Below are 25,716 nucleotides of genomic sequence, written 5' to 3' on the forward strand. Positions count from 1 at the left end.
ATGTAATATTACGGTTTCATGTTTGGCCGCATATTCTGGGCGTATTTTGGCCAACAGCTCATAATAGATAGGACCCCTTTTGCTCCCACCAAATACAGAGCATTACCTTACCACCATAGACATTTCACTTTGGTGTAGATTCGGCTGGTTGGCTGGGCTTCACATACGATCTCCTACGCTTCGGGTTTTTGTAATAGATCAAGTTTTCATCGCATGTAATGATTCGAAATGATTTTTTACAGCTTTTAGCAGCATTTCTGACAGAAAAAATCGTCTTTCAAAGTCTCTGGGGTTCAATTCGTATGGTACACAATTTCCCTGCTTTTGGATGAATCCTGATGCTTGCAAACCTTTTTAAATTGCTGCTTGAGTAGCTCCCAATGATTCTGCAAGCTCTTGTTGAGTTTACAACAGAATTTTTTTTGCTGGCCTTGTCGATCTTTATTATCCATGTCAAAATCAGTTCGGACATCCAAATAGTCTTTTAAGGTCCCTCGCCGTCAATTCCTATGGTACCCAATATTCTTGTTTTGGATGAATCCAATGATTCTGCAAGCTCTTCTTGAGTTTTACAACAATCTTCATGGAGTAATGCTTCCAATTCTTGGTCTTCAAACTTTTTTGGCTGGCTCGGCCGATCATTGTCTTTCGTGTCAAAATCGCACAAAGCATTTCTCGGACATTGAAACCGATGAAACACATTCTCCATAAGGTTTGGTGAGCAATCGGTTGCTTCAGTGGCACTTTTTTTCAAATTAAAGAAATAAAGCAAAACTTCCCTCATATAACGCTTTGTTGGTACAAAATTCGACATTTTCGAAGCAAAAAAAACGTTGGTGTTTACACAATAATGTTCAATAACTAAGTGAGAATAAATGACAGATATGGACCCTTCAAAATGACATTTAAGTTATTAAAAACAGAAACCGCGTTCAAAAGATACCCCAACCGATTTTTTAACAATATTTTTGGTTAATTGTCCATTAAAATTCAAAATCCAAAGTCTATTCTCTTGGAAGTAAACTATTTCTAAAGAATTTCTTAATGTTTTTCTCATATCTCTTTAAGTTTTCAAGAAACTTAACTTTATCTAGATTTTCAAAATCTCCCATAATCTTTTAAATTTCCAAAAATATATAGGTATTTGTTTACCACATGCTTATCAGCAATCGCTAAACTTATCAAACCACCTCCCAAACATGCTTAACTAAATTCATCGTATGTTTTGATGTTTTCGTTTTTTTTGTTATTCAAATGAAAATTTATACCACAAACACTGAATGAAGCCCATAAGCAGGCCAGACCAGACCACGCTATTTTGACACGCTGAAATAGAAGAAGTGTAAAGTGAAAGAATAAATAAATAAAATAGAAAATAAAATAAAAAAAAAACTGTTTATGTGTAGAAAAATTATCAAAAAATCTACTACGTCGCAAAAAAATACAAAATAAAATGTTTAACACTAATTAATTCTCAAGATGTTTGCTTTTTTATTATGACAGTTTTTATTTTATTTATTTTTTTTTTCTAACAACAAATTTAGATGACAATTCGTATTTTGTTTTTATTATGATTTTGATATAAAAAAAAAATAGAATAATAATAATATTAACAATAATAAAAAAATTAGCAAAATTATAGAAAACAAAAACAACAAAATCTATTATGGTTTTAAATATATTTAACAAAATTTGATAAAAATTTTGTTGACAAAATTTATTTTTTTTTATGTACATATATGGGAGTGGCTCATTCATTGTGTTTCTTTAAGTCGTTTTTGTTTAAGAAAGGTGTTGTTTATAAAGCAGGGCGGTATTGCTTTTTTTTAATACCAAAATAAAAATAGAATTAAAGCAAATTTGGAGTGGTGCTAACTGTCATGCTTGGAATTAATAAATTAATTTTATGCTTTAAAGCAATTCAACAATTTTATAATTAACACTAGGAGGAATGCATTTAATTTGCAATAAAAATAAATACTCTACAGCAGTTAATTTAGACAGAAGTCTTCAAAAATTTTATAATTTTGAGTTTGAGATAAATATAAGTTTCATATCATAAATATATTTTGAAAATAAGACTAAAGTCGTGCAATATTAACAAGCTTAACTTCAAGGTCAAAGGTATAATCTTCAATATTTAAGAAATAAATTATATCAGTATGTTGTTGATCAACTTAGCGATATGAAATATGCGGATTGTGAGAATACAATTTTATAATATTTATCGCAACCCACCTTAGTATATATATTCTTCTTGATCCTCATAAGATTCTTAGACGATCCAGCTATGATCGTCCTTCTGTATGTCTTCTGCTGACTGAAATACTCTGCTAATAATGTTTGTTTAGTATTGTTCCCATACGAATGTCCCCTCGGAATAATGTTTCAGCAGTCATTAATATGTTGACTATGTGAAAGATTTAGGTTTTATATTAACCTCAATCTTTCTACCAATTTTTGTGAGGATCGGACCATAATTTAACCTACTTCCTATATCAGCAAAATATTTTATTACATATTGATGATTTTACAAAAATAAACCAGTTTGTCTCAATCTGTTGCTCTTTAAATATTTGGATATTCTTTTAAACTTTTGGCGAAATTTTTCTCTACTGCCCGAAACCTTATTTTGTGACTAATTGATTTGCTATTGATTAGCTTGGCCCTTTTATAAAAACATACAAGTTCATTCTCTCCTTCTCTCTCTCTCTCTCTCTCGGAATAGGAAATCTCTCTCTCGGAATAGGAAATACTGAACGAAAATCTATCCTAATCAGAATCTAAATATTCGGTGTGAATATAATCTTGATTTATCTTTAAAAGTTTCGGTATTCTGCCATACATTTCCTGATTAGGGAATACTAACTGAACTCCTTTCTAAATTGAAGGAATAGTCATTCTAAATGGTTTTTAAATACATATAGTTTAGCTTGGACCTTTTGCAAAAACAAACAAGTCTTTCACTCTATATATTTCGCCTTAAAAATTTCAATATACTTCTAAACTGGCCGATAATAGCATTTTACATCTTTCTGGCAACTTAAGGATTCCGAGCCAAAAGAACATCTTTTGAGGCCAAGAACGAATCAAACCAATATTAAAAAACTCTGTTCCAAAGTGAAGCGTATTCCAATGAGAGGGTTTTGCATCGATTGAAACAAATAGTAGTCGGACCGGGCAGGGTCTGGACTATAAAGCGAATGAGGGAAAAAACTTCCCAATCACTTCTTTCTAAATACTTTTTAACAGGTATTGCAACATGTGACCGAGCGTTGTCATGATGGAATATTACGGTATCATATCTGGTCGCATATTCTGGGAGTTTTTCGTTCAATGCTCGCTTCAAACGTATCAGTTGTGTTCGGTACAAGTTCACTATGATGGTCTGGCTAGATTTCAGCATCTCAAAATAGATAGGATCATTTTGCTTCCTCCAAATACAAAGCATTACCTTAGTGCCATGGATATTTGACATTGGTGTCGATTCTGCTGGTTGACCGGGCTTCGCATATGATCTCTTACGCTTCGGGTTATTGTAATAGATCCATTTTTCATCGCATGTAATGATTCGGTGCATACAAAATCGTGTTTCAAGAATTCTCACTTCAATTCGTATGGTAGCCAATTTCCCTGCTTTTGGATGAATCCTGCTGCTTTCTAACGTTTTGAAATTGCTGCTCGAGTAGCTCCCAATCATTTTGCAAGCTCAACAATCTTCATGGAATAATGCCTCCAATTCTTGGTCTTAAAACTTTTTTGACCCTATTTGCTCCCTCCAAATACAGAGCATTATCTTAGCGCCATGGATATTTAGCTTTGTTGTAGATTCGCCTGGTTGGCCGGGCTTCGGGTTATCGTAATGGATCAATTTGTCACCTCGGTGCAAAACTTATTTTCTTTTATAGCGGTCAAGCAGCATTTCAGACATGCAAAATTGTCTTTCATGGTGTCTCATCTTCTTTTCATATTGTACCCAATAAATATCCTTGCTGATGGATGAATGCTGCTGCTCGCAAACGTTTTGAAATTGACGCTTGAGTAGATCTCAATAATTTTGCATGCTCTGGTTGAGTTTTACAACAATCATCATGCCTCCAGTTATTCATAGTCTTCAAACTTTTTTGGCTGACCTGGTCGATCTTTTTCTTCCGTCTTAAAAATCACTACTTCTGAACCGCACAAACCATATCTCGCACGTTGAAGCAAATGAAACACATTCACCATAAGCTTTGCTTAGCAATCGGTGGGCTTCAGCGGCACTTTTTTTTCAAATTAAAAAAGTAAAGCAAAACTTCCCGCATATGACGCTTGTTGGTTGGTGCAAAATTCGACATTTTCAAAGTAAAAAAAAAACAGTATAAAGTGCAATAACTAAGTGAGAATAAATGCTAGATATGTACCTTTCAAAATGACGCCATCTATTGTAAATCCCACATTTTTAAGTCGTACACCCAATAAATTCATGTAACACATCCATAATTTTAAACTTCAAAAAATAAAATTCATGAACTTTTTGCAAATAAAATTCGAAAAATGGTTATTTAAAATTTGAAATCTTTATTTAAATAATTCCCAAACTTTCTCACACTCTTTCAACGTATTTGAAGTCTAGAGAGATCAATTATTAATTAAATTTTTATTAAATAATAATGAAAATTTAAATTATTTATACTATTTTCAAAAAATCCAATTCAAGCCTTGAATTATAGTCAAGCAATTGAATTACAGTTGTATTACACTTTATTTCAATAGCATTCTCTAGTAAAAAGGAAACATAAATTCAAGGCATATGTTTTTGTTTGAAAAATATTTAATTTTTTCAAATATTTTTCAAGTTTAAAGCATAATTACATTTGCATTCAAGTGAAATTCCAATAAAATGTGCTTGATTTTTTGGGACTTTTATGCTTACTGAGATAATAATTATTTTTTTTTAAATTTTAAAATAATTTTTTTTAAATTTTTAAAAATTTTGTATTTTTTTTTTTAAATTTTTATAAAATAAAACACAAAATATAGTAAATTTGTTCATGTAAGTTGTGATGTTGTATAACAAACGGTAATAAAACTGTTATATTCCTTTGTTTTTTTTATTAGTTTCTCTTTTTTTTCAAATACCAGCCTTTTAAGCGAAATAGAATAGAATTGCTTGTTTTTTGCTTTACAATTCTAAAATTATAGATTAGATAATTGTTGTTTTGCGAAAACAACCAACAAACAAACAGCCTTTTGTGGTGCTAATTTTCAAGCAAAAGAAATAAATACCAGCCAAATAAATAAAATTTATGAATTTAATTTGGTTAATAAAAACCAACAATATTTGATGACGTTATCAATTGTTGTTCAAAAACATGAAGACGGACGGACAGACGGGCACAAATAAATGGCAAAATAACCAAAAACCAAATACGTTTCACATTTTTTACAGAAGATCTACATAAATAACAAACATTTTTAAACGTTTTGTTTGCCATTTTTACGTATTTTTTTCATTTATTTAACATTTATTATAGTTTTTTTTTTCGTCTTTCTTCTTGAAATTGTATGGCGTTGTATGTAAAAAATTTCAGGTATCTATCTACCTGTTTCTGAGTTCTCTAAGCTCTTTTAGGGAGAGAGAGGCAGAAAAGGCATCTCGATTTGTGAAACAAATGTCGCATTTACAAAGAGCCAGAAGTAGAAAAAGCAGGTAGTTTTTACAGCGCATGTGTTTTTTTGTTTTTGGTTTTTACCATATAAAGTAATTAATAGAGTGATTTTTTAATATCACTCAATTTCAATTGCTGAGATACATAGATGTTTGGGGCACAGAAAAGTAATTGAGTGCTTTTTATATACGATTTTTAAATAATTTTGCGGATTCTTTTTGTGTTGAGTTTAAGAGAATGAGTGTTAGAGAGCTAGGAAATAGAGAGCAGAACATTTTATTTGTTTTTTTAATTTACAAATTTTTAGTATCTGTTGGATTTTGAACAACCATATAAAAGTTTCTTTAAACCGCAGCAGACTTTCAGTCGCCTTTAAAAGTTGCTAAAGGAAACACACTTATAAACTAAACTACAATTTTTTTTTAAACAAAATTTTTAATAAAAATTTATAAAAAAGAAAGAACTATTTTTTAAAACAAAAATAAATTATTAAAAATTGTAAAAAAACTCTCTTCTCTTTAGAGATATTCTAAAGCAAATCACTCATATTTAGCTCCAAAAAAAGCTTTAAATTAAAAAGCTTTTTCCACCGGTCTCTTCAGCTCAATAGCTCTCTCAATTTTTAACCAGAAATTTTCATCTATATTGTATTGTTTTCTTATACAGAAAATCAGTTATTGCTAAACGTTTGCTTAAAAAACACTACAAAAGAAGAAACAATAAATATTAAATAAAAAAAATAAAATTTTTTTAAAAAATAAAAAGTGAAGAAAAAATACTTAATATAGATTTGGTGCCTTTGCTCACAATTTTTTTTATACCCAACACAAAAAGAAAAATTAATTATTCAAAGAAAAAAACAACAAGAAATTATTGAATAATTACATAAAAAAGCAAACAAACAACAAAATAATTTAAATAAATTAATAATTACAACACAAATATATCATAAAAAACCAAAACAAAGGCCATTAAAAATAAAACTCTCTTGGAGAATAATTAAAAAAAAATAAACTGTGATTTGAAAAAAAATTCAAACAAATTAAAGAAGAAAAAACTGATTTTTTATAACAAAAAAATACAACACATATCACTTTTAAAAAGTGTTTTATTGAAACTAAAACAAAGACTGTTTAAAACACAAAAATTCTCTGTGTTTTATCAAATTAATTTGAAAAAAAAAGAAAATCTTTAAAAATTCAATTCAAACAATTTATATTGAAAAAACTCGTATACAACAATAAAATGTTGGGTACCATGTCTATGCGTCAACCTGAAAATTGGTTATATGAAATTTGGCAAAAGGGCCAGGACAGCCCCTGCTATGTGATGGTGCCAAATGCTAAAGTACGTATCAAAATTATATGGTTTTTTTTTTTGGTTTAGTTAAGTTTAGTTTTTGAATCACTCATACAATTTTATTGATTTTACACAAAACTACTATATATGTTTTGAGCTGCAAGCTGCAGCTACAAAATGGAAAAGTGTAGAAATATAGCAACAAAAAAAATATGACAACTAATTAAGAAAAACTTATAGTATATACAATGAAATGTATGGACAAAAAACTAGTAGTAATTGTAAATTCAGTGTTGTAAAAGAAATTGAAAATAAAATACAGTAAAAAAAGTCTTGTAACCAAACAAATTAAGAAATTAAAGCAATGATTTTGTTACTAAGAAATTAAAAAAAAATATTTTAAAGCAAAATAAAGATTTGAAAGCAAAAATTTTTTAAAAAATTTCCAAAAAAAAATTCACGAATTTTGTTATGAACTATTAAAATATTTAAAAAAAAATAATTAAGAAAAATTTAAAAAAATCGAAAAATTTTTAAATCTTAAGAAAAAAATTTAAGAAAAATTAAACAAATCAAAAATTGTTTAAATCTTTTAAAACTAAAAAAGAATTGGCTTTATGAAATTGATGAATTTAAAAATTTTAATAAAAAAAATGCAAATTTTAAAATTTTATTCTAATGTGAACTAAATACAAAAAGTGTTTGAAGAAACCTAAAATTAAAAGAATAATCTATTAAAATAATTAGTTAATTTCATAAAATTTTAAATTGTTTAAACAGCTTTTAAAACAAAAAGTGCTTAAAACGATTAAGGAATTAAATGTGAAAGCTTTTTTAAAACATTTTCAATAATGATGATGTGTTACATTTTCAAAATTAAATAAAATGAATAACAATTAATGAACTGAACAATTTTCCTTAAAAACTTTATATTAAACAAAAGAACTTTTAAAATATTAAATCAAAATAAAAAAATATATTAAAACAATTAAGCAATTTAACACTTTTTCAAAATTATTAAAAAAAATACTAATAAATTAAAAGAATTAACCAAAATTATTGAAATATAAAAAGATAAGCTTAAATAAAAGCTTTTTTGAAGCTTCAAAAATTAAATTCGTGAACAATTTGCAATTTTACACATTTTTCAAAATAATTTAAAAAGAATACCAATGAATTAAACTAAAATTAAAAATTATAATTATGAATTATTGAAATATAAAAACATAAGCTTAAATAAAAGCTTTTTTAAAGCTGAAATAATAATAAACTTTTTAACCACATTATTGAATAAAATTCGTGAATTTTTTGCACATTTTTGGAAAATTACATAATAAAGCAATTAAATAAATATAAAATTTAAAAAAAACTTGAATTTTTTGCAAAAAATTAAAAAAATTCGTGAACTTTTTTGAAAATTTTTAACATAATAATGCAATGAAATAAATTTCTTAATTTAGTAAAATAATAAAAAAAAATAAAAAAAAATCTTTAAATTTTTTTTAACTTTATAAAATTCGCGAACTTTTTCCAAAAATATTTTAAGTCTCATAATAATGAAAATAAACATTTCTTAAAAATATTATTTAAATTCAAAAGCAAACTTCTAAAAAATATGATTAAAATTGAGAAAAATCTTTAATTTTACTCTTCAAAAATAAAATTCGTGAACTTTTTAACCACATTATTGAATAAAATTCCTAAACTTTTTGCAAAATTTTTGAAAATTACATAATTTGTTGATAATATAAGTAAATTGTTAAAAATATTTAATTTTTTACAAAGAATTATAAAATTCAGGTATTTTATTTTTTTAAAAAATTTTTAAAATCTCAATTTCTTACAAATATAATTCAAAAGTAAACTTCTAAAAAAATTAATAAAAAAACAGACAAATCTAAAATTTTACTCTTAAAAAATAAAATTCCTGGAATTTTAAATAAAGTTCGGGAACTTTTTGCTAATAGTTTCAAAATTCTATAATAAAACCATTAAATAAATTTACAAAAATAGAATTCGTGAACTTTTTTCTAATATCATTAAATAAAATTCGTGAATTTTCCATAAAAACCGAACTTAACTAAATTTTTATGAAATATATATAAAATCAATTTAAAAAACTTTACAAAAAAGTATTGAAAATCTGAAAAATTTAAACTTCAAATAAAAAATTGTATTCCTGAACTTTAAAAAATTGCTTTAAAACTGAACAGAAAACTTAGTTTAACAAAATTATTTATACGCCTTTATAAAACTATTAAGAAAAAGCTTTCAGAACTTGATTCTGAAAATTCTTTAATTTTTACTCTTTAGCAGTATTGACTAATATTTCAATAAAGAAGACCAACTTTTCATATTTTATTTCAGTAATATAAAATTAAGAACTTAAACTACTTAATCATGAAAAAGGTAATACAAAATTAGTTTAATTTTCAAATTTTCATCAAAATCAAATCTAAATAGATATCAAATAATTTGTATAGGAAAATTAAAGATCAAATTTATATATTAATGAATAATATTAACAATTGCTATAGATTTTAATTTGTTTAATTTTTATTGTATTTAACAAAAGGGTTGCTTTATGGCTTGCGCAAACTCAGTGACAAAAATAATCAAAATTTTAAAAGTTGTAGTGAAACAGTCTAAAGACCCGAAACAGATAATGAAAGGCTTTCTTCATTGCATAACCCTGGTGCTAATTTTTCTTCTTTCTTTGTTCTAGCAAATGCAGCCATTTTTTTTTCTCTTTTGAAAATTATATAACAAAATATTGATTTGCGCAAATGGAATAATACAAATGTTCAGTTTAATTTTTTTCATTTTAAGAAAATATGTCTACAAACTAAATAATTTAGATCAGTTTCTAAAGCAAATTCCGTTCTTTGTGATTTTTTTTTTTTTTTGGTGTCATTTTGGAGTTTGCGCACACAAAATTTTGTTTTGCGCAAACTCTAGTTTAATAAATGGTATACATACCTATTTTTCTGTAATTAAGATACCCCTAAAAATAATAAAATTGATCAGCTTTCTCTTTTTCTGTGCCAACTTAAACATTAAATATAGACGTTGTTATAAAACTTTTAAGATTGGGAGCTCAGCTTTTACATTGAATCAAAGAATGTAATTTTTTTAAATTTTGCTAAATTATATAACAAAATATTGGGTTTGCGCAAACTCAGATTTTACTGAAGTTTGAAATTTTTTTATATTTTAATAAAAAATTAGTAGATAGTCAAAAGTAAAATTAAGTTAAAAATTGAGTTTGCGCAAACTTGCACAGAGAAAACAGATTCGTGATAGCAACCGAATTTGTTGCCAATCGAATGATTCAGTTGCACACATATCATTTTTCAGTTCTAACAACAGAAAGTCAGTTGATAAAGAAGAATTTCAGTTGAGGCAACCAAACTTTAGTTAACCATTTCAAAATATTGTAGCCACAACTGCAAAATTCGGTCACTAAGATAGAATCATTCGATTAGCAACAAATTCGGTTGCTATCACGAATCTGTTTTCTCTGTGTGGGGTTTGAGAAATCTTACACAATTTATTTGAAATTTGCACAATTTTTTGTTTTTAATAATGAAATATCATTATAAAATCAATTATATTGATAAGATTTTAAAGTAAATAGCTTTGTTTCTTTCTTTTTGTAATATTAGAATTTGGTTGAGGAAAATATAAGTTTGCGCAAACTTGAAAACATTAAAAGATTCATATTTTATCTTTATTTTTTTTATATTTCTAATAATTAAACTAATATTGATCAATTTCCATTTTATTCTAAATTTTGGTTAACACAAACTCAATATCAAGAAGTCCTTGCTTATTTGCGCAGAGACTTTTTGATTTGCGCAAACTTTGAGTAGTTTTTAAAAAGTGTTATTCAAACAAATGACTAAAATTTTTGTATAAACAAATTTAGCTTTAATTAAATTTTCATTCAAACAATTTAAAATGCTTTTGTATAAAGCTGACACCTACAATATTTAATAATATTAAACAAAATTTACATACTTGTTTATTTTGAAAACACCAGTCTGTTTGAACTTAAATTTTATACAAAATTTTAATATGAGATATATTTTTGTATATTAATTGTTAATTTTCAATGTTAATTCATTTCAATTTCAATGAAAACACCTCATAAATTCTGAAATAAAATTTTTAAATTATTTTCTTTTTTACTTAATCTTTAAGCTGTTGCAGCTATTACAACTAAATGTGTAATAGTATTTTGCTAAAAATCTATAAAAATATTTATTCAATAACACTTAAAATATTAGACGACGTAATACTTTTAAAAACCCACCTACACTTTATTACAATCTAAAATAAAAAAACAAACATGATGTGGGTTACTCATATTAAAAATAGACAAATTTTGAAAATCCATAAAAATGCACTTGAAAAACTAACCTTTAATTTGTTGAAAATTGTGAAAAGAAAAACACTTGTTTCTTTAAGGAAAATCTTATTTTGAAAACAAAAAACTACCTGCTGGTTGCAGCTCTGTTTGAGGTCAATTTCCTTAGACCCATAAGACAACATGTGGTGATTTTTTTTTTGTTGTTTTTACAAAAATCTATTGTCTCAGTTGTCTTTGTTTTTCAAAAGAAAATTGTGGTGTTTAAGAATTTAGACGCCTTCTGATGATTATTTTATGGTTTGGCATCATCCAATTGCGTTGGTCAGACACTCATTCACATTCATTTGAAGAGAAAATTTAAAATGTGGTGCTTTTTTATTTATAAATAACAGAATTTTATATATTTAGGTACTGTTTTTCTTTAAATGATTCATAAGTTTAATAATCATTAGCAAGCAAATATTTTTTTTCAAGTTCAAGCTAAAGAGCCATCATAAAATGATCAGATTTGAATGCAATGTTTTGAAAATATTTATTTATGAACTTGTGAAGAGATTTTAAAGATTTATTTGGTACAATTTCACCAATTTGGGGGATTTAATCTAATAAATCTTTTAAATGAATCATACAAATTGCTAAGAGGGGAAATCACCCAAAACTAACAATTTTTTTAGATTTATTTTAATTTTTTTTAAAGATTTAATAAAATATGAATTAAAAACTTGACAATTTTATTAAGTTTAAATGAAAACAACACAATATTTTTTATAAAAAATATAAATACAAGAAATTTTTTTTAGGAATCTTATTTTTTAAAATTCCCGATTTTTTTTAAAGAAATTTTAATTTTCCTTTAAATTTAAACAAAAATATGAATTAATTTCCTAAAAATATGAGAATTTTATTAAGTTTAAATGAAAATAACACAATATTTTTTATAAATACAAGAAATTTGTTTAAGGAATTTTATTTTTTTTTAATTCCCGATTTTTTAAAGAAATTTAAATTTTTGTTTTATTTTAAATGTATTATTTGTGTGTTTCATTTTGAATAATTATTTTATAAAATATTTCAAATTTGCCATCACTCTACTTCCTCTATCCTATTGTTATTAACACATCTTTAAATAAATTTATGAATGACCAACCAGCACCAGTTTTTTTTTTGTATCTAATAATTAAAAAATCATCTAGCTAGACAATCATTTATTTATATTTTTTTTGTTTCGATTTTAAAAGCAAAATTTTTAACGAGACAAACCTGAAGCAAAATTTTGTTTATTTGTTTCTTTTTTTTGTATCGAATTGAAATTTTGCCAACAAATCCAAAATTTTTACTATTTTTAACTAAAAGAAATTTTACATGTTGTTGTTATTCTTCATTTTGTTTCATTTATCATTAAATAGAAAATAAAAAAACTCAACAAGAAGGCAAACAAAACAAGCCTATTTGCAAAAGGAAAAAAAATAACACCAGTCTGGTGCCATAATTGGTGGCTGTTCAAAAAAAAATATTTTTAGGTTTTTGTAGTTGTATCTAGCTATATTGTTTAAATTTTAAATGAGTTTTGTTAAATATTATTAATAATCATTGTTAAAATACCAGTTTGAACTGGTTAATATGATAAAAAATGGAGGTGTTAATTTTTGTGATGGGCAAAAAAAAAAACAACATTATTCAATAATAGTAAACATAAATAATATTATTAAAAGCTTGATTTTAAATTAGTAAAAAATAATAAAAATTCATTTTATTATGAACATTTTTTTAAGTCAAAAAAATTAAATTTTTTTAATTTAGTTACTCAAGTATTAAAATTTATTTATATAAATATGTTTATTATAGTTTTCTTTTATTAAATTTAGTTAAATTCAATGAAATCACTTTTAAATTACTTAAATTATAAGCATTTTTCTTAAATTTATATATTTTTCATGCTCCATTTTCTTATTTCTTTAATCGTTGATGTTTTTGTTGTTTTTATTGCTGTTTTTTATGCCACCATTATTAAAATAACGGTTTTACTTTGTTTTGTTTACCTTTTAATGCAACAGTAAGATATTCTTGGAGGGAGAGAGATATGTATTTGCTTAATCTCAGTTTATGTATGGATGGATGTATGTTTGTTTAAGTGTGAGGTTTTAATTATTGTTGTTGTTGTGTTTAGTGTTTAAAAAGTCCTTTTGATTGGTTGCTTGTGGGGATTAACTTGTAATTAAATTTTTGATTGGAGATTTAAACCAAGTTAATGAATTTCTTTGTTGTTTTTATATATTTTCTCCACTTCAATCAAATACTCACCAATATTTTGTTTAAATAAAGGAGTTATAGTGGATTTTTTCGGTATTGTGGCCTTTTTAAAATGTTAAATATTTCTTGCTAATTACCAGACGTAGGTGTGGTTTTATAATTTTGACGTTATTCGTACTTCAAATTATAATTTTCGTGTGTTTATTTCATAAATTTATTGCCAAACTTTTTATTTAAATTTGAAATTAGCATACATTAGTTATAAACAAAATAATGATATAAAATGATCACGTTTTTTTAGTTCAAGAAAAATAAAACACAAAACCCATTGAATTGTAAAACAACAAAATTATATTATAATCGATTTTTGTAGTGTTTTTTTTGAAATAACCTTGCCGTTCTTGTTTGTATTTTCTTTTTTTTTTCATTCAAATACCAAATTTTTTCACACACGTGGTGGTTGGTTATTTTTAATGTGTTATTTTTTTTTTTTCGTTTGTCACAGGAAAATCAACCTAGAAACAAATAAAAAATATATACATTTTATTTCCTAAACATTTTCAAAACAAATGTTATTATTTCTCTTTATGATTAGTTGTTATGAATAATTTTGAAAATTGTTTGGTTTTAGTTGGCTTAAATCCAAAAATTTTAAAAAATTAAAGAATTTTTTAAAAGGTTTGAATGGCTTAACAAATTAGTCATGTGTTTTCTTAAAGAAATTCTGTATTTTAACAACTTTATCAACTTTTTTTTGTAAACCACAAGATCAACTCCCTTTTTTAAATCGCTTTCATATACGGCTTTCTGTGGATTTTTATATTTTTAAACATGAGTTTTTTTTTCTTATATTGTTTCTGTATTTTAATTTGATTATTTTGTTTGTGCTTTTAACAAAGAAAGCCTGTGTCATTCATAAATGTAAGAAAAATTATTATCTATAAATAGATGTTAAAACATAAAGAACAAAATCATTGAAATTTTAAAACAAAATCTATTTTGATTTATAAATAAAACATTATCAACAATATGAAAATGATTTTACCCTGACATATTTTTTGTAATTCTGCTTAAATCTTAAACATAATGATCCTTAAATACTCAAATTACCTTTTCAACAACTTGAAAGAAGAAAAAAAAACAAAACAACTTAAGTGTGTCACTTGAAACTAAATATGCTTGGCACAAATCTATATTTATCCATGTACCTATTTGTTTAAATTTCGTTTGTACTATTACTTTTGTTATTAGGAATCTTTAGACAATTGACGTGTGTTTTTAGTAGGTCTTTTTAATCTCATGCTGGGTTTTGTATTAAATTTACTAAAGGTTTTCTGTGCATGAGTTCAGTTAAGAAATTTTGCTAAAATTGCAATTTCTTTTTGATATTAACAATTTTATAAAGATTTGGGTTGTATTTGAGTCATAACAAAGTTGCCAGCAACATGTTGCTAAACAGTTTTGTTTAAAAATCTTTGAATTTTGGTAAATTTTGTTTTCAATTTAAAATTTAGAGGATTTTTTTTTTAATATTTAAATGTTGCTGGCAACATGTTGCTAAACACTTTGTTATACAAATCAGGAAATTTATAGGAAAATAAAATTTTTTGTGCCAAGTTTTGAGAATTTAAAATGTTGCCAGCCACATGTTGCTAACGTGATATCTTGTCTTTAGAAAGACAAATTATATATAATTTTACTAGATTTATTATAAATGCAAACTTTAAACATTTAAACAAAAGTGGCAAATGTTGCTAGCAACATGTTGCTGATTTAGAAATCTTAAAATATGTGAAAATATATTTTATTTTGTATTAATTTCAATTTTATGCAAAACTGAGTCTTTAAAATGTTGCCAGCAACATGTTGCTAACATGATATTTTCTCTAAAATGAAAATTATATATAATTTTACTAGATTCATTGTAAATGTAATCTTAAAACAAAAGTGGCAAATGTTGCTAGCAACATGTTGCTAATTTAGAAATCTTAAAATATGTATGTGTAAAGTTGCTGGCAACAAAATATATTTTATTTTGTATTAATTACAATTTTATGCAATACTGAGTCTTTAAAATGTTGCCAGCAACATGTTGCTAACATTTTATATTGTTTAAAAAAAACAAGTTTTCACTATAATGAAGTTTGACAAATGTTGCCAGCAACTTGTTGCTTATACAGAAATCTATTTAAAATCTTTCAACATGTTGTCGTTTCTGTTCTAATTAATTAAATGCAATTAATTGCTATTATGACACAAAGTCATTTGATGGTCACTTACTATCCAACTAACAGTTAGCATATTACACTGTAGAATAATTGTAGATAAAAACCGTAAACAAACTATTAAAAATTTATACTACAATTTTATCTAAAGCCCAGTTGGTAACAAATAATGAAAATTCATGTTGAGCAAATATTGATTTGGTGATTTTGTGTGGTTGCTGCTGCTTGTGGTGGTGCCACCTTAGATTATGATTCATTTTCATTTCATTCATATACAACAAGCAAGCCCCTTTGCTAAAAGCCAATAAAAATCAAAACTTGCGTGCTATAATTTTACTTAGAAAAAAAAAACTCAAAGCTTAAAAAACCATTATGACATACAATTTTTACTTTGTTTCTATTTTTGCAGACTTACGTTTTAACGTTTTTTATATAATTTTTTTGTTCGTTTGTTTGTTATAAATAGTTTAATACGTCAGGGTAATTAAAAAAAATAAAGAAAAACCCCCAGCAAAGTATTAAATAATTCTGTGAAACATGTTGCTAAACAAAAATCAAAGGTATTAAATAAAAGGAAAACCATACAAAGAAATTTCTTTGAATATCGTATTTAAGATTTGTTTAAATTTATGAGGTTTATATGGAGATTTTCCACATGAAAGTAATTTGTAGGGGAGGGTTGAGAGATTTAAAATATGCATTGACATTGTAAACAAATAATTGCTTGTAATGGTGGTCATGTTTGTTAGTTAAGTTGCCTTTACACGATATTATTTTAAGCTACCTTTACACGATATTATTGAGGGGCGGTAGCAAATATAAAATCCAATCCGCTTGTAGAATGATTTTTTGAAACAGTTCTCATATAAACATCAAATAATGATCTCTTGCTACTCGTAAAATGTGATCGTGTAAGATCAGTTTTATTTAAATTGCTGAGATTTATATAATTAAATAGACTTTTCCTTTTAACTTAATATTAAATATGTTTTTCTTTATAATTCTTATCATTCTAGGATCTCGTCAAATCCCATTTGATGATAGCGGTCCGTGAGGAGGTTGAGGTTCTAAAAGAGCGCATCTCCGAACTGATGGTCAAAATCAATCAACTGGAAGTGGAGAATACCATACTAAAGTCCAATATGTCGCAGGAGACTTTGCAGCAATTGCAAATGCAAACACAACTGCAAATTGCCGGTTCGACACCAACCAATGGCAGCAACATGATAACGGCTGCACCCACACCAGCAGCCATAACAGCCGCACCCCAAGCAGCGGTCCAAACAGCAGCCCCAGCGGCCAACAATACAGTAATGGCAACACCCCAGTCAAATATGGGAAGTGGTACAGCAACACCAACCGCCACACAACAGCCAAACAATCCACAATTAGGCTCGGTAGAGCAAGGCCTAGAAGTCACACAACAATCAGCAAATGCTGCTACAACAGAGGATAACAGTCAGGAAGCAGTACAGGCCACAAATGGCCCCATGTCTTAAATTTATTGCCCATTGTTTATTTGTCGTTTAAGCAAAGTCACAGCCTACAACACGAGATTGCTGTTGTTTTTTTAAACACTACTCTCTCTCTCTACTCTTTTTTTTTAAACAAAAAAAAAGAGAGTTTTTTTGTGCATTAACAAAAACCACAATTAAGCAAATTTTTTACTCACTGAAGAAGAAGAAGAAAAAAAGGAAGTTGCTGATGATGGCTGGATAGGATAGATCATGTATTAACAAGGATTTAGAAAAAAAGAAAGCAAACAAAAACATTTGCCTAATTTTCATAAACTTCCTGCTATCCTTTTTTTCACCAAAACTACACAAAAAAACATTTGAAAAGAAAACCCAACCAAGCAGTTTTTAATTTTAGTTTTATTTTAAACACTTTTTCTCATTTTATGTTTTCATATTGGCCATTGAAAAATAAAACTGCTGCTTGGAGTTTTGAAATAAAAATTCAAAAACCTGCAAAAGTAAAAATGAAGACACTCTTAGAGTGTTCCTAAATGCTATTGTTATATAAAGAAAAAAATACTTATGTTTGCTAGCAAAATTGTTTAAGGCAACATACATTTTTTATTTATAATGTGATATAATTAAATAGTCCTCCTAAAAACCCTAGCCCCCTCCCCCCCTTACAAACAAACATTACTTGTTTCCTAAAAGAAGAAAATTATAAAAAAAAATTATTTAAGATATTACAGAATCATTAAGAGATTTCAAATATTATTATAACAAAATGTTCTTATTTTTTTTTTTTTGGTTTATTATAATTTATTAAGTTTCAAATAATTGTTTTAGAAGAAAAAAAAGAAAAAAAAAATAATTAACCTAAAAAAAACTTTAAATATTGCATGCAAAATATTTTTTTGTTAGGAAACACTCCCCCCTTTACTAAACTTGAAACTATACTTTTATTAAAAAAGTAAAATTTTGAGTTTTATATTTATAAAAAAGAAAACAAATGAACAAATGTAAAAAAACTGATTACTAAAACTTTGTTTGAAATTAATTTTAAAATTTATTTAAAAACTTGAAAAAAAATTGTGATAATTTGCATTGCATTGACTTTCTAAATAAAAAAACCATAAAAAACACACAAAATATTATTTTTGCCAGCTAAACAAAAAACTGGTTTATTAAAATATCAAAAAAATTAAAAATTTTAAAGCAAAAAACCCTACAAAATTTAAACAAAATGCATACAAATTTGAAATGAAAATTACACACAATATTTTTGTAAAAAAATTATTATTATTATTAAATCAACATATTGTAAATATTCTTAAAATGCTTTTAGAGTAACAAAAAAAACTCTTTGTCATGCTGTTTTTTTTTTAAACAAATTTTATTTTAATTGATTTTTTTGTAATATCTTTATTTTGAAATTTCCTTTTTTTATTTTCTTCTTTTTATTTCTGTTTTTGTCTTAAGTATTTTTATATAATATAAAAAATCTGTTGTAAGATTTTTTTCAAAGACTCTCTTGTTTTTAACAAAAAAAAAATTTAATAATTATTCTATAAAAAACAAACACAAAACAAGATAAATTTTATTTTTATATTTAAGCTATTTTTTGTTTTTAATGTTATTAATTATTATATATATTTTTTTATTTGCTTAGTTTTGTATTATAATTATTATTATTATTTTTACTATTATTTTGTATTTTTTTTAGCATTTAAGTTTACTCGTAAAATATTTAACAAATAAAATATATATACACAAAAATAAATCTATGAAAAAAAAAATAAACATATAAATTATGAATTTGTTTAACCCAACATATTCACAATGTTTAAAACGTATAGTTGTTAATGACTTAAAGTCCTTAACTAAACTAGAAAAAATCCTGCAGAGACTCTAATTGTCTAAGGATTACAGAAATGAAAACAAACGGCTCGTTTAGCAAGCCTCTGTAAAGGGCTAAGCTAATAAGATAAACAGATTTTTTTGATTTTATTTTAAATTATTATTGCAATTTCTGTTTATCTTTTATTATTATTTAATTATATAATAATTAATAACATTTTAAAACCAGCTAAATAGCTTAAATCTAAACAAAGAGTTTTGGTTAGCAATTTATTGCTTCAAATTTATTTAAATATTGTCATATTTTTTAATAATTTTCCTTGAAATTTAGAAAAAATTTTGCTAAAGTTTTTGGAAATGTTATTCCAATTTGCTGGGCTTCAACTGGCCTGTTTACATTTAAAAAATAAACACTTAAACTTTCTTTAACCCTAAACTGTTAAACTACAGCTAGATTTTTTTTATAAATTTTCTCTTCTCCCACTTTCACTTCCTACAATGCTGTTGGGAATGAATTATTTTAAACATTATTGATTTACAGATCTTTAGTTTAAACTCGATTTACTTAACTATGAGTTTGTTAGTTGAACTATATCTAGTTTTTTTTAAAAAAATTTCTCTTCTCTCACTTTCTCTTTCTACAATTCTGTTGGGAATGATTAAACTTTGAATTATTTTAAACTTTACTGATTTAGTTTAAACTAAATTTAAGCTGCAAATGAGGTTTACTAAACTATCTTTCAAATCCATAATGATTTGCTGGCCAGAAATGTTGCTAAATATAGTTTATTGCATAATTGTAATAAATAAATTCCCAAAATCCTTAAGATTATTAAAAAAAAGTCATACATTAGGTGTAAAACATCTGTCAGAATGCGTACCTATAATGTTTATGAAAATACATTAAACTAATTTTTATAAGTCGAATTTTTTTTCCATAAAAATTTCCTCAGAGAAATATCAAATTCTTTACAAAACAAAGTATGTATTCCAAACAGCAACCAAATTTGTTAAAATGATGTTTAAAAATTCTTCAAAAGTATTTAACAAAATGTTGCCAATGTATTTCAACATACAATGTTTAAATTAATGGTGCTAGCAACATTTCCCTGCAACATCCAAAAATGTTGCCAGCACTAATAAATTCTACTCTTAATATTAAACTTGTAAAGAGTTTTATTAAAATAACGGATTTCAAGTCTAAACATTTGCTAAATGTCATGATTTCATAATTACCAAAATTCTGGAAGCAACATGTTGATAAACATTTGTACAGAGCAGCAGCAACTACATTTAAAACAGTCAGCAACATGTTGATAAACATTCAAAGTTGCAAAAATTTCCCTTAATAGCTTAAGTTTTCAGCACACAGCCTTAATCGTATTATACAATATGTTGAGAACAATGTTAGAAACATTTATGTCTATCAAATATCACTGCAATATGTATATAAAAATCCAGCAATATGTTGAGATGCATAGATATTTAAAAATAGCAGCAACATTTTTTTCCTCTATTTAATGCTTTAAAAACTGCATTAAACCTTTAACATATTAAGCAATATGTTGATAACGACCTCAGAAATATTTCATAAAATATCTCTACATCACATTTATGAATATCAGCAATATGTTGATAGACACTGAAATTAAAACTAAACAAACATTTTAGCCAAGAAAATCCTAGATAATTTGGGCAATTGTTGAACAGAGAACTTCAAGTCCACATTTTAAAGCAACACTTTTGACTTCAAGTGTTTCTTCGCAACATGTTTACAGTTAAAATCATTAATTTAGCGTTCTAATTGCAATTAAAAGTAGAAGATATTTTCAGCAACATTTTTACATGTTTGATTAAGGTAAAAGTTAAACAATATGTTTACAAATAAAATATTCATAAATTCAATAACAATTCATGCACATTTTCAATGAAAACATCTGTAAAAAGTCTAGCAACATGTTGAAGAATTCTAAAAAAATATCAGAAACTATAGCTCAGCAAAATATTATTGATTGTTTGAATCATTCACTTAATATCTAAAGAATTTAACTTTTCAGCAACATATTTAAAAACAAAACATTTTTCATATAAAATGTAGTTGCAGCAACATGTTGTTATAGTTTTAAACATGTTGCTGGCATTAGAATTTTAAGGATTTAAAAATTTTCTTAATGGATGGCTTTAGATTTTAAAAATCTTAAAAATTGGGCTCTCAGCTGTTTTCTAAACAATTTACGGTTATTTCTAAAAAGCACTGGCATAAATTTGTAGCATACCTTAAGGATTTTAATACTACTACCTTTGAGCTTATATAGTATTGACACAAATCCCGAAAGTATGCTTATTATTTACATTATATTTCAAAATCATTGATTTTAAGCTTATGGAGAATAATTATAAATACATTTACCATTATTGAGTCAAACTTTGTTTTAAGCAATTTAATCACATCCCCATAATTTTGAGTTTAAATTATAAAAAGCTTAGCATACTTTTAGGTTATAATACAGAATTGGACGAGCATAAAAAAGTATGCTAATCATTCTACACTTTTTTTCTAAACCTAATGTCAAAATTTAAGGCATACCTTAAGGCTGATATAAAAAATAAATTTATAGTTTGTAAAAAACACAAAATGCTGAAAGTTAGTTTTTTTTAACAACATTTTTAAGGTTTTTGAAAGATTTTCGTGTTTATTTATTTATGGAATTTTAAAAAACTTTTTAAAGCTTTATAACCCAAAAACTTTAGCAACATTTCAATATTAATTTATGAAAAACTAGGAAAAATATGACAATATTTGAAAAACGGAAAATGACATGCTGCCGTTTTTGTTAAATTTACAGGTATTAAACAGAATTCGTTTATAATTTCTTGTTTTTGTTTTCTCAAATTCTAAACAAAACCTGTAAATCTAACAAAAACGACAGTAGATTTATTAATTAAAATTTATTTGTTTTTTATTGTAGTTAAATTATTAAATAAAAAGAGTCTTTGAAATAAATCTTAATTCTAAACAAATGTATTTTATTTATTACTTGAAATTATTTAAAATAAACCAGAAAAAAGCAGCATGTTTAGGTTTTTATTTAACAAATTATAAAAAAAAAAATTTCAAATAAATAATCCCAAAAAATTCTAAATTAAACTAAAAATTCGAAAAAAATGAAGAACAACAAACAGATTATAAAATAAAACGAATCAAATGATTAAAAACTGATGAATAAAATAAAGAATATTACAATACTAAATTAACAAACATTAAAAATATTTAAATATATACATAAATATATTAAACAGGGCGTTTATTTTTGAATAAAATTCAAATATACATAACAAACATATATAAATATTATAAAATAAACGACAACAAGTCAAAAATAATACGCCTTGTTCAAAAAACCAAGTTCCATTATTAGTTTTATAAGTTTAGTTGAAGTAATTTTTAATTTAAATTAACATTTAAAAAAATACAATAAACAAAGCAAAATAAAATAAAAAAAAACTGTTAAAATTTTTAAGAAAAATTACGCCAACATTTTTTTGATTTTTTGTTTTTGTATTGAATTGACATTTATAAGAATTTTGATTCTTTTGATTTCCTTATTAAGTAGTTTGTAAAGAAAAACTTTAAATGTATTAAAAATAAAACAAATTTAAAGAAAAAAGAAGAAAAACCAATAAACAAAAGTATGCATATTCAAACGAAAACAAACGCAATAAATAATAAATAACTAAACAATGTATATAAAAATGTATGATTAAACTTAAAAAAGAAGAAACAAAATAAATTAACAAAACAAGAAATTAAAACGTCTTTTGATTATATGAAACAAATTGTCCTTTTTTAACAATAAACAATAATAAAAACAAAAAACAAAAATTCAAATCAAAGACACTATTGACAGCCAGACATATATTAAACTCCTTGTAATTTCTATAAATACTTATTCTATGTGTAAAATTTAAAATTATCAAAGCAAAGAAGAAATTAAAACAATTTAATAAATACCTAAATAAAACAAAATAAAACTTTAATTAATTGTAACAATAAAAAAAAGTATTTAACAGAATAATAAAGAGTAAAAGAAAGCTAAACAAAAAACCACTCATGTTTTATTTGCAGTGTTAAATTTTTAGTCCTCTTGGCCCCCCTCAGCCCCTTGCTATTTTCAATATCCTTTGAAATATTCCTTCAAATCTACTAAGCGTGTTAGATTGTGTGTGTGTGTATCTTTTGATATATATTTTTTTTTGGAATTTAAATTTACTAGTCCTTATAAAATTTTAATTTGAAATTTTAAGTAAATAAAATTGTTTCATTTTATTATTTTTAATATTCGTAATATGTATGTCTACTCTTTATTTAATTTAATAATTTTAGTTTAATATTTATATTATTAAATCGTAAGTTTATTTTTGTATAATGTTTTATTTGATATCTTTCTAGTTTAAGTTTTAATGATTGTATTTAGTTTTATAATTTATATATGCATAAAGACAGTTAAAAAAAATCATTAGTTATGTTTAACATAATTTCTCTTTTTCTCTTAAAGCAAAAATAAACATTGTATCATTTATTAAATAAATAAAATAATAAATAAATAAAATTAAAAACAAAAAACTTATAAAGGTTTTATTATTTAAACAATTATTATGAAAGTCCCTAGTATTTCAGATGATATTTGCTACATTTTGTTAAAACTTTTGTCCCAATAGCTCGCGTAGTTTTCTAGCTACATAAATTTAAAGCAAAATGTTTTTAAGCGTTTGAAGTCGAATTGCGTTTTGAATGTTGAAAATTTATTCTTATAACTTTTTTGGTAGTTGAGCTACATCTTTCAAATTATGTGATTAAATAGAGAATGAAGTAGGCTTTCAAACGAATCCATTAACATATTTCCATACCCATTACATCCTATGTATTTTAGGTAAATTAAATAAAAACCAAATTTTCATTAAGTGGGCGTGGCAGTGGGCGTTCATATTATAATGTACATACTAGTCCTAGTTGTTTGCTACAGTTTGTCAATAGTTTTGTCTCAATATCTCACATAGTTTAAGAGATATAAGCTTTTAAAGAAAAATAAATACAAAAATCTACTTGCTGCTCGATTATGGTGTCCTAATACTGTGAGAAATTTTGGCAAAATAATATTTGAAGAAAGTTGAAGACATTTTTGTCATTTAAACGTTTGAATTTGATTGCTTATAACTTGCTTTGTGATTAAGCTAGATTTTTCAAATTTGGTGAACCGACAGAGAATTAAGTGGACTTTCAAACTAAAATATCAATAAAATGCCACTCCCACTAATTCCTTAAAATTTTATGGAATTAAAATATATTACAAATTTGAATTAAGTGGGCGTGGCAGTGGGTGGGCATATTCTAAGCTAGATAGACGCGCATTTTGTTAGCTTCATTTTGGAAAAACTTTAGTCTCAATAGCTCGCGTAGTTTTCGACATACACAGATTTAAAGCAAAATGTTTTTATACATTCGAAGTTGATTTACCTTTTAAATGTATGAAATTGATTATAATAACTTTTTTTGTAGTTGAGCTACATCTTTCAAATTTTGTGATTAAATAGAGAATAAAGTCCGCTTTCAAACGAATCCATTAACAAGTTTCCACACCCATTATATCCTATGTATTTTATGTAACTAAAATAAACCACAAATTTTCATTAAGTGGGCGTGTCAGTGGGCGTTCATATTATAATCTACATAGTAGTCCTAGTCGCTAGCTACATTTTGGTAAAAGTTTTGTCTCAATATCCCGCATAATTTAAGAGATATAAGCTTTTAAAGAAAAATAAAATCTAAAATCCTCTTGCTGCTAAATTATGGTATCCTAATAATACTGCAAGAAATTTTGACAAAATAATATTTGAAGAAAGTTGCAGACATTTTTGTCATTTGCTTTATTGCTTATAATTTGCTTTGTGATTAAGCTAGACTTTTGAAATTCGGTGAACCGATAGAGAATTAAGAGGACTTTCAAACTAATATATCTATAAAATGCCACGCCCACTAATTCCTGCAAATTTTATGGATATAAAATAAATTACAAATTTTAATTAAGTCGGCGTGGCAGTGGGTGGTCATATTGTAAACTAGATATTAGTGCTATTTGCTAGCTACATTTTCGTAAAAGTTTTATCTCAATAGCTCTTGTAGTTTTGGAACTACACAGATTTAAAGCAAAATGTTTTTAAGCGTTTGAAATCGATTTGCGTTTTAAGTAATGGAAATTTATTCTTACAACTTTTTTTGTAGTTGAGCTACATCTTTCAAATTTTGTGATTAAATAGATAATGAAGTCCGGTTTCAAACGAATCCATTAACATATTTACATACCCATTACATCCTGTGTATTTTAGATAAATTAAATAAAAACCAAATTTTAATAAAGTGGGCGTGGCAGTGGGCGTTCATATTATAGTCTACTTAGTAGTCCTAGTTGCTAGCTACACTTTGGTAAAAGTTTTGTCTCAATATCTCACATAGTTTAAGAGATATAAGCTTTTAACGAAAAATAAAAACAAAAATCTACTTGCTGCTCGATTATGGTGTCCTAATACTGCAAGAAATTTTGACAAAT

The 25,716-nt window shown here is 25.3% G+C and overlaps 1 protein-coding gene across 2 annotated transcripts in view; it reads left to right on the plus strand.

Moving 5' to 3' along the window:
- bun (bunched) overlaps positions 1–23,735 on the plus strand; it is a 402,219-nt gene extending 378,484 nt beyond the window's left edge. For both annotated transcript variants that reach the window (XM_065499807.1, XM_065499808.1), the window contains one exon: positions 16,814–23,735. In XM_065499807.1, the coding sequence (XP_065355879.1) occupies positions 16,814–17,296 (483 nt within the window). In that variant the 3' untranslated portion in view covers positions 17,297–23,735. The remainder of the gene's footprint in view (positions 1–16,813) is intronic.
- Positions 23,736–25,716: the final 1,981 nt, after the last annotated feature.

This window comes from Calliphora vicina, chromosome 2 (assembly GCF_958450345.1).
Source record: "Calliphora vicina chromosome 2, idCalVici1.1, whole genome shotgun sequence".
In the NCBI taxonomy this organism is placed as follows: domain Eukaryota; kingdom Metazoa; phylum Arthropoda; class Insecta; order Diptera; family Calliphoridae; genus Calliphora; species Calliphora vicina.